This window comes from Gadus morhua, chromosome 11 (assembly GCF_902167405.1).
Source record: "Gadus morhua chromosome 11, gadMor3.0, whole genome shotgun sequence".
Classification (NCBI taxonomy): domain Eukaryota; kingdom Metazoa; phylum Chordata; class Actinopteri; order Gadiformes; family Gadidae; genus Gadus; species Gadus morhua.
Window position 1 is genome coordinate 23,114,448 of NC_044058.1, and position 11,012 is coordinate 23,125,459.

At 46.7% G+C, this 11,012-nt stretch overlaps 1 protein-coding gene across 1 annotated transcript in view; it reads right to left on the reverse strand.

Moving 5' to 3' along the window:
* Positions 1–11,012, reverse strand: part of col14a1a (collagen, type XIV, alpha 1a) — a 111,196-nt gene that overhangs the window by 4,762 nt on the left and 95,422 nt on the right. The window contains 7 exon segments of the mRNA XM_030370388.1: positions 1,405–1,482; positions 3,060–3,251; positions 3,966–4,032; positions 5,323–5,358; positions 7,507–7,578; positions 8,134–8,187; positions 10,961–11,012. The exon segment at positions 10,961–11,012 is cut by the window's right edge and continues 2 nt beyond it. Of these exon segments, the coding sequence (XP_030226248.1) occupies positions 1,405–1,482; positions 3,060–3,251; positions 3,966–4,032; positions 5,323–5,358; positions 7,507–7,578; positions 8,134–8,187; positions 10,961–11,012 (551 nt within the window).

Sequence of the window (11,012 nt, forward strand, 5' to 3'; positions counted from 1 at the left end):
ATATAATTAATTATGCAGGTAGTTATATACACTGTTGCGCTGATGAACGGCCCATGATGAACGGTGATTGTCAAGCAGCCCGGAGACCCAAATTAATAATTGAGTCTACATTTATCAAGCCCCAGACCTAGAACAGTACGTTTTACACGGTATATACATCAACATATGTATAATTATACCCCCTAACAGCATCCAGATGGGCATGGTGGATTTGGTCACTATGCACCCAAAGACCCCGTTGAGGTGCCAGGAGGGTCCCGGAAGACCGGACCACCGCCAGCACTAACCCGTTGACCCGGCCCGCCACCCCTTACGTCAGCCGGTGAAACACACGCTCGTCAGCGGGGGTCCGAGCCCAATACTCCCCTGGGATAAGGGTTCCTATTTGTGTTTCGCTTCGGACCCAGAGTTCTACGTTTTCTTTTTAGCAGGATAAAGTGCTCCGTCTGCGCCTGTGCTGTTGCGGCGAGCAGCCGCACACAAATCAATATTTTCTTGGAGGAGTTTTCTCATTTGCCGTAATCCAACAGATATTCCAGGCGAGGAGGGGGGTGGGAGGTGGGTGGGTTGTGGGGGGGAATGCGTTAAAGTGCCCGAGGCCCGGTCTTTATGGAAGGGATTCTTCTACTTTAGGGGTTTGATGTGATTTTTCTGCTGAATAATCGCCTTTTTCTCTATTTTTCGATCCCACAACAATAAAGCAGACATGTATTATGCATTCTGTCAATAAAAGAATGGAAAGAATACGCGAAAAAAATCAATGTAGTTATAGTTATGTGCTACAGGCATAAATTCGTTTTGCTATTGTTCTATTGCAGGGACTGTCATTTAATTTGAGAATACGTTTCCTTCGGTTGGTATTTGATGTTATTGGTGCTTTTATTCTGCTGATGCAAACCGTACCAAGAAAATCAGCACTACAGTAATTCAATTTCAGACTCTTACAGCGCTGAATAAGACTTCCTTGTTCTGTTGTGTCTGTGAGTGTGATTGTGTGTGTGCGTGTCTGTGTGTGAGAGAGTGTGAGTGTGAGTGTGTATCTATTTGTGTATGGGTTTATGTTTGAATTTGTGCGTGTGAGTGTGTGTGTGTGTGTGTGTGTGTGTTTGTGCGTGTGTGTGTGTGTTTGTATGCGTGTGCGTGCGTGCGTGTGTGTGGGTGTGTTTGTGTGTGTGTGTGTTTGTGCGTGTGTGTGTGTGTTTGTGTGTGTGTGTGTGTTTGTGCGTGTGTGTGTGTGTTTGTATGTGTGCGCGTGCGTGCGTGTGTGTGGGTGTGTTTGTGTGTGTGTGTGTGTGTGCGTGCGTGCGTGCGTGTGTGTGGCTATGTCTGAATGTGTCTGTTTGTGAGAGTGTGTGTGAGTGTGTGTCTGTGAGTGTGTGTGTGTATGTGTGTGCGTTACTGTACCTGGGGCTCCAGGGGGTCCTCGGGGTCCCTGAGATCCGATGCCGTGACTCCCCCGCTCTCCCTTCTCCCCCGAGAGTCCTGCAAACCGCAGCCACCACAGCGGCTTAGCGTAGGACAAGACGGATACCTTTCTCTAACGCAACCTATCGTCTGGGACCTCATCTGGGATCAACGAATCGTCGAGACGGCCATTAATAAGACAAAAAAATTCATTGACCAAAGAGGGATCAAATGTAATATTTACCTTAGAAACCATATCCCCCCCACACCCCTCCATAATGGCGACTTGGCCAAGCAATCGTCTCCGATACATCCGTGCCAGATCATGACAATACCTTATGGGTATCTAGAGGCTGCATGCGTTTTTTCCAGCCAGTTCTTCCCCGCCTTCATTTGTCTTCAGAGAGCCTTCTGATAACTCTGACCCACGCTAACCCATGAATCCACCACCCGTGGTGTCTGCAGACGACGACGTCCTTTCAGAAATGAACTACATCGAAGTAAACTTTGTTTAGTGCTCAAGACGGCACACGCACAGCCGTCTGGTTTATTACCGTCGAGGCTGCGTGTTGGTGTGTGTGTGTGTGTGTGTCTATTTGTGTGTGTGCGTGTGGGGTTGTTAGGGGGTTGGTAAGCGGTTTAGTGGCAGCGGGGTTAAACCACAGTTTAATAGGGCTGTACAACAAACACCCTGGCCCCCGTCCCGGCAGTGGTGGACTGAAGGCCCGTAATGGACGAGGCCGTGGTGCTGTGTGTCGCTGGGGGAGTGTTACGGGGATACGGAAGGAGACAGTTATTTTCATAAGGCCATATTTTTCTTGCAGAGGGTTTTGTGGCAGGACGATGACCTCATGGATGTTAAAATGATTGGCTGCATATGGGTTAGATTGCACCTCCCGGGGCAAAACCCTGATCACAATTGCTGTAATGGGGAGTCTAGCTCTGGTGGCTCTGGTGTGTGTGGGTTGCTACGAGAGGCAGACGGTAGTCTGTGTTTTTAATATTAGCAACGATGGTACTTAATATACATCGCAGGAGGAGACAAGTTACGTGGCTGAAATTAGTTGAAGCGACGTTTTGTGCACATTTGCGCTAATGCACATTTCACATGTGTGTCTGTGGTTTCTGTGCATCCATACGTCCATTAATCAGTATCAGTCCAGCTTCCAAAAATGCTTGTCCGTTTAAACTTGGCAGGAGTAGTTCATAGTGACTTTTATCAGATGAAAGGGGGTGGGAGTAGCTCAGGAGGTATAGCAGCTGTCTTGTAACTGAAAGGTTGCTAGTTCGATCACCAGCTCCTCCTAGCTGTCGAGTGTCGATGTGTCCCTGAGCACGACATTAAACCCTAACTGCTCCTGACGAGCTGGCTGTCGCCTTGCATGGACGACTCTGCCGTCGGTGTGTCAACCGATGTTAGTCCCTTTGGATAAAAGCGTCTGCTAAATGCCCTGAATGTAAATGAACAAATGAATCACAATGTATCACAGATCTATATTTCTTTCAGTGTTTGCTCATTTGTTTATCGATCTATTTAATAAAGTCTAGGGATCTAAATCCATTATATTTAATAGGGTTATCAACAACCCTTCCCCCCTCCTTTCTCGTCCCCCCCACACCCCCCCGGACCCCCCCCCCCCCCCCCCCCCGCTCACCTCTCTCCCCCGCGAGCCCGTTCTGCCCGTTGGTCCCGGGGAAGCCCGGCCGGCCCGAGGGCCCCTGGTCCCCCTGGGGCCCCGGCAGGCCCCTGCGCCCCGGCTCCCCGGGGGGGCCCGCCACGGTGCGCACGGCCGCCGCCGGCTGGCTGGGGATCTGGTTGAGGATGGAGTTGTAGCGAGACAGGTGACCTGTGCCGGGGACAGGGGAGGGGGGGGGGGGAGGAGGGGGAGGGGGAGGGGAGGGGGGAGAGGGAGGGGGGGGAGGACCGTCAGATGAGTCATCCCAGTCCTCCCAGTCCTCCCAGTCCCGTATGCTTGCACCTCTGTAAAGAAGTAGTGAACCCACTGTATATACACACACTTTTTTTTACCATGGTCATATGGCTTATATCACTGTTAGAATCGCATTCTAGGCCATTTTGTCACTGTTAAACTGTAACAGGACTATAACTGAGAGAAAACAGCTGTAGAGGTCTCCATCGACGTTCCCAAACTCTGCCAACCAGTTTGTGAGCATTCTGCTCCGCTACAAACCCAGGTCGTGTTCAAGAACTGAAACAGGGGGCTCATGTCCCCTTTAAAGACACTGAACACAGAACACAGAACATCAGTTCAATATTATAATTGGCTAGGATGAAAGGTAAACGTCTGGCTACGGTGTTTGACTCCCATCAAACACGCAATATCCGCCAGTCTGCCTGGAGGCATCTTTAGGCAAGACGCCGCTAATAGAACTCGTATTATACTTGTTTTTGGTCGAGTGTAGCCCGGGTTGAAGAGTAGAGCAATTTAATTTAAACAAGGAGAGAAGCACATATTACGGTCAGAAGACCGAACCTGGGGCAGAATAAGTGCTGGAATACGACCTTGTTTTGGTTCCTGTGGACACAGCTTGCTACTCACTCTGGATGAGCTGCTCACACACTTGGCGCGCGATGGAGCGCACCACAGCCTGGGACTGCACATCACCCTGAACCACAACAAACACACCACTGTAAGGAGTCTCATAAAACACAGAGGCAGGCTCCCTCTCCCTCTCTCTCTCTCTCTCTCTCTCTCTCTCTCTCTCTCTCTCTCTCTCTCTCTCTCTCTCTCTCTCTCTCTCTCTCTCTCTCTCTCTCTCTCTCACACACACAGACACACACAGACCCTCTTTCTCCCTTACACACACACGCGCGCGCACACCTGCGATATGCACACTAGACTGATGTTCCTATTCTGGTGGAGCCCCCAAAGGTACACTGCGTTTCAGGCCAGTGGAGTGTGTTGTTATCCACCTTTGTCCCACACTGTGCCATATTTACAGAAACCAGGCCGACTATAAGAAACGCTGGAGAGCGGGGAGGAAAGGTGAATAATAATAAAAGATCTCACATCGTGTTGTGTGAAAGCTATCAACGAAGGGTTTTAAGTGTGGAAGCTATGGACATGTTCCCACCATTGAATTTTCCCTACCAGAACCCCCAAACCAAGAACCTAAAACTAGTAGAAACCTATAAACCTATCACCCTAATTGGAACCACTAAGAGGAAACCCTAAAACCAAAAATAATACCCTAAAACCACATAAAACCTAACATAAATAAGCATTTCATTGCCCACGTAAAACTCAAGCCTATTGTTTTCACTCCCAGGACTCGCAATATCAAATCCATAGAAATGCCATGTGTACAAAGCATTGGGAAGCAATCCTGTTGGGCCACGAGTGCAAAGATGCACTTCAACTCAGATTGCCCAGAAGATGTGTCAGCCTCTCTCTCTCTCTCTCTCCCTCTCCCTCTCCCTCTCCCTCTCCCTCTCTCTCTCTCTCTCTCTCTCTCTCTCTCTCTCTCTCTCTCTCTCCCCATCTCCCCCCCCCCCCTCTCTCTCTCTCTCTGTCTCTCTTTCACTCTCTCTCTCTATAGATATGAATTTGCTGGCGTCAACGATATAGAGTAGGACACAAAGAAAAAAAGAGAGGACAGAGAAGATGAGAGAGAGTGAAAGACAGAGAGGAGGAGGGGGGTGTCTGTTATTCTAAACGTGGTGTGAAGCATTTGTGTATACTTGTACACAGTCAGCAGCATAACAGAACATTTCCATTGTGATATGCAGCACTACATTTTGAATTATTTTCCTCAATAGTGGCTGCTGTTTGTGTGTGTGTGTGTGTGTGTGTGTGTGTGTGTGTGTGTGTGTGTGTGTGTGTGTGTGTGTGTGTGTGTGTGTGTGTGTGTGTGTGTGTGTGTGTGTGTGTGTGTGTGTGTGTGTGCATCACTTACTCTCTCTCCCTTGTCGCCTTTGGTACCAGCAGGACCCTAAAAGATAGAAACACAAACACAAATACACACACACACACATACACACACACACACACACACACACACAATCACACACACTTACACACAGACACACACACACGTGCACAAGATCAGAAGGAGGAAAGACATTCAGGTTGGATAAAGTCTAATCTCTCTCTTCATTGGTAATGCTCATATCCATTACATTATTAGTTCTATACTAGTTCTGGTGGACAGATATAGCACCATTAATTAAACTTTTTTCTTAATAGGAAGTCTAGTAACCCAAGGCAAGTGACCCTAATTTGAAATTAGCCATTATGCTCACGTTATTATCAATTTCTTATTAATATTTAACTAGCCTTTTTTGACTACTGTTAGTAAATCAGCATATTATGGTTTCTCACTTCCACCTAAAGCTATTAGTGTTAATATTTAATATAGATATGCCTCTGTTCCTCTCCACCTCACTGATATGTGGCCCCCATTATACTTTCACACACACAAAACCAACACACACTCCTGTTCACCTTCCTCAATGTATTGAGGCGCGATTAAAAGCCTTGAGGCAAATAAAATCCCTGGTACCCACATTGAATAATAGTGCGGAAGCATTCATATTTTACCCTGCTGGAGATATTATTATCATATATATAGCGTTATAGATGTAGAAGTGACCGTAACCATATCTGTTTTGGTTTCCTCACCATAGGAAACGACACACAAAGTTTTTGAAAGTTTCATAAGATTTGTGTTTTTTCACTAAGCGTGTAAAATAACGTTTTGGATCAGAGATCAGTCCAGGGGTCAAAGCTCTACCTGGCCAAGCAGCTTTCAATTCATCAAAACTCAGAAGAAAGAAAATGTCATCCTGTCTGCCGCATTGCGTTGCAATTGCAATTGAGGTAGTGTGAACATCACCAGGAACTGCTGCCTCCCGCCATTTGAGTAAAGTGTGTGTTTGGTTGTGTGCGTGTGCGTGTGTGTGTGTGAGTGTGAGTGTGAGTGTGTGTGTGCGTGCGTGCGTGCATGCGTGCGTGCGTGCGTGCGTGCGTGCGTGCGTGCGTGCGTGCGTGCGTGCGTGCGTGTGTGTGTGCTTGCAAGTGTGTGTGGGCTGGGATCACAAATCCCTCTACACAACATCAATGACAAGAGCAACAACATCACCAATAAGTTGTTGTGAGGTTGTTGTGTGCTGGGTGCTGTATGGGGCTGGTTGAGTACTAAGGGCTTGTGATGCAGAAGGCCAGTACCACCGATCAGTCAGCCTGTCAGGAACAGCCTGGACACAGACCTGTCTCGGCTCCTGTACATTGTTGAGATGAAACAAGCTATCCCACCAGACACGACAACTACAGCAAGTGTGTTGTGGAATTGTGTGTGCTTCCGTGACTCTGTGTATGCGTTAAATATGCGTGCGTGATCGGGTGTGTGCGTGCATCTATAGATATGTGGGTATGGATTACTGTGTGGGCTGGAGAAAGCGAGAAAGAGTGAGAGATGGAGACAGAGTGTGTGCACCTTTATGAGTTTGCGTGAAACACATACACACATGTATATATGTGTGCACGTATATGTGTGTGTGTGTGTGTGGGCGCGTGCGCGCGTGTGTGTGTGTATATGTGTGTTTGCGTGCGTCTGTGGGTGTATCTCTCTCTCAGCATCGGGAGAGTGATATATGCTGCAGTCTATAGCTAGTCTCTTTACCCCTCAGAGGTGGACCCAGGATGGGAGTAGCTGTCGTCAACATCACTGTCTGCACTTTAATCCCTTTCCCTTAGTTTGGCAACTCCGAACGTATCAGTAACTCTTGTCTTGGAACGAGATCATAAGCACTTGTCGTCTTACTTTATGATTCCGATTCAATTTATGATGCGTGAGTTTCCCCTACATGACATGCAATCGAGAACAAAGACATTTTTAGTATTTGTTCCTGGGAGTGAAATGTCAGTGGATGTTGGTGTACATTGGTGTACAGAGCTGTGTGCAGTGTTTCTAACTGGGACGCACGGCTCCCAGTTAGTTATTAGCAAACTAATGCTAAATTGCAATTAGTCGTCTGCGGGATTTATCGCTGAATCTTGCAGAGACAGCATACCTGTGGGCGACCTTATAGATGGAGCAAGACGAGAAAGGAGAAGGGATGACGACGTTTATTTAACCTACCGGAACCCCCTGGTCTCCTTGTGATCCAGCAGACCCCCCTGGTCCTGGGGGCCCTGTGGCTCCGGGGACCCCCTGAAGGAGAGACGGAGAATGAGGGAGAGAGAGAGAGAGAGAGAGAGAGAGAGAGAGAGAGAGAGAGAGAGAGAGAGAGAAAGTGAGAGAAAGAGAGAGAGAGAGAGAGAGAGAGAGAGAGAGAGAGAGAGAGAGAGAGAGAGAGAAAGGGGGGGGGGAGAGAAAGGGGGGGGAGAGAGAGAGAGAGTGGGAGAGCAAGATTACAAAACTTTCCTTCAATTTTACAGTCGCCCTTTTACCTTACATTGTGTTGTATTTTTGGACCATTTTGTTTTAAATTGTGCATGTAAATGCAAGGGTTGGTCCGGTGTTCTAAATGCTAAATGGACTGCATTTGCAGAGCCCATTTATAAACTCTGGCTGCTCAAAGTGCTTAACAACATAACCTCCCATTCACCCATTCATACACCAAGAGCGCCATCAACCACACAAGGCAACAGCCATTGTTAGAGAGCAGTTAGGGTTATAGGCTTTCGATCCCCGATAGTACAAGGAGTAGCCGGGGATCGAACCAGCAACCTCCTGCGGGCAGACAGGCAGGGGGGTTGAACTCACTAGAGTCCCGGTTGGCCCCTGGTGGCCCTGGGGTCCGTCTTTACCGGGAAGACCCTGAGAAAACAGAAGAGATTGGAGGACACATAATCACCCCATACCTTAAATCACATCACATTTCATCAAGTACATTGTCCCACAAAACGAGCAAGCATTGGTTTGTAGCAATAGAATAAGCGCTACTCAGTCCCTCCAGAAAAACGTGATTATGCGATCGCATATTTCAACGCATAATCAGCCAAAGTCTGCATATTCATGCAGGGGCCGCATTTTTTCAAATATGCCACACTTTCACCACATAAATTGCGGATTTCTGCACAAAATGGGCGGGGCTTGCATGATTTCATTATCTCCGCATTTTCGTTTGAAAACAAAGTCACATATACCTAAGCAGAAAGTTGAAAAATGTTGCGTTTACTAGCAGAAAGTTGATAAATGTTGTGTTTACTTCACACGAGCAGCCATTTCCCCCTTTTGCCATGGGAACGTTATGAAGTGACGTAATTACGCGACGTGAACGTCATCAAAAAGCTGAATTTTTCACAAGTTCCCGCAATTTTTGCAAGTTCCCGCAATTTCATCACATACAATTGCATAAATATGCCGCATATTTCATCGCATTTTTTAAGAAAACGTGCCGCGTAATGAAGGATTTTCGGCAGCAACATTCACGAAAAAACGCCGCATTTTTCTGGAGGTTCTGGCTACAGGTAAAAATGACTCTACCTAACAGGCTACCATGCAGACTATTATCACATGACTTAATGATACATGAAATGATGTGTCCTGGGAATTGGAGTTCCAGGTCGAGGTCAGATGGGTGAGGTGCGTTCTGCACTGGATACTAAAATGTCACTGTATGCTCCTGTTCCTCTGGCCATCCTTTAGGCTTTTAAGAGGATCAAATGTCAGGAAATTGCAATTGCTGTCCCTGATTGGCTGCCAGTGTAACAGGTGATTAACCAATGGCGGGTGGAATTACCTGCTGCCACTAACTGCGTTTGGCAGTGTTACGTGTGTGTGTTTAAGCCAGTAACGGTTTGCCTTGCTCATCTAGGTTTGTTCATTTAAAATGGTTAAAAAGGTTACATACTTGAAGAGTGCATATGAAACATGGGTTTGTTGAAAGGCTACCGAAAAGTTAATGTCAGGCTGTGGAAATCTTCCATTTAGCTCTTGACATTTGTGTTTTTAAGAAAAATCTGCTAACCTGACAAAAAATAAATAAAGTTCATTCACCTTTGTTATACGAGCATGAAAGTAACCCAAACATAAATGATTAATGTTTTTCCTAGATCCAGCCTGGTCCGATTTATTGTATTTGACACACTCAGTGTTTCTTTTTTTTTTATTATCCTCCCGAAGTAAGAGGCAAGGCCACTGCCAAGACCTCAGCTGGCCCTGCTCACTTTGTTTGGTTTAACGGCCCAAGTATGTCATCTCGTCAAGCTCGTCAAGCGCCAACACCTGAACATCTCTTCGTAATGTCATCCTTTCCATTGTCTTGAGTTCTCTAGGACCCCTGTCAGGGAGTATTTGTTTCAGAGATACCATGACACAGGATGGCCTCTTGCACTTCACTGGCACATAGCGAGAGGACATGTCCTCATGTGATCCACGGAAGTCTCCAGAAAGACGCCGCCTGAGTTCATGCAGTTGGCCATGAAATAAGAGTTACACAAATAGCATCGTACTTTACTCCGAGAGATTTTTGAGGATAAAACAGTGATGAGTATTTGGTCTGGTAAGAGACGTTTGAAGTTTGCGTATCGCCAACTGTTGGGTCAATCATAGGTAAGGTTCTGCTGCATAAAATGGAGTTGTTGAGTAGGTCAAAAACCCTGTAAACGTTTGGCAAGAGTACTGAGAAAATAAAACTCAAATTGAATAATTCTCACAGAAGGGATAATATTAACACCCAGAAGCTTTGGGATTCCCAATAGCGATGCCTCAAAGTTCAACTGCCTTGCAACCGTTTTCTTTTTTTTTCTGGCACTGCAGAAAGAAAACGCCCTGCCAAAAGCACAATCGCCTGAAGAAAAAACAAGCGGCCTGGGCCGATTAAAACTTCGGCCAACTTGTTTTAACAACATGTTAAAACTGGGGGAGCGACTCCCCCTTCCCCTAGCGTGTCGTTTACAGGCAGCTAGCAGATGGATAATGTTTAGCGTCTGTCCACGCGCCAGTACAGTGCAGGCCAGGCCCCAGACCAGCACAACCTTCCACCCAGACCGCAGAAGCTTCTCTGTGCTGCTGCGCTATCAAATTGACCTCCCTGATTGGTGGAAAGTGATTTTGTTGACCAGGATGTAAACCAAAAAACTTGCATTAGCGGTGTTGAAAACAAGCTCGTTTTTGTTACGTTTGGTTTTAGCGGTTCTTTGAAGCTCGTTTGGGTTGCGCTTGGCTTCGGTTCTATGAATTCTGTCTGGCTGGCCGTTCTGTTCTCTCCTTTATGAATGAATACTTTTTATTTAGAGAGGTCAAATGTTGTGACGCTGACAAACAAATATGTGTCGGAAAACATGTGTGCAGATTTTTATTGAACGGACATAAAGATGGACAGATGGACAATTTGGAAAGTGCTGGTTATGGGAACTTAACATCTGGGCAAACCGTGAAAGCTTCAAAAACAAAAAAACAAAACATAAATATATATACGACTGAAAATACTTTCAAGGGAGCCCTAAAAAGTGTGTATGCCAAAGCACCAGGCTCTGGAATCAATGATTCGAATTTAACCGATACAGAAAAAGTAAAGGGAGCATGAAGGAAGTAGTAAATAAAATGGACCCTGAATGTTGTTGTTTGTTGTTTATTGTTGACTCACCCTTCCTCCAGGTGGGCCGTCGCGTCCTGGTGAGCCGGCCCCGCCCGGAACG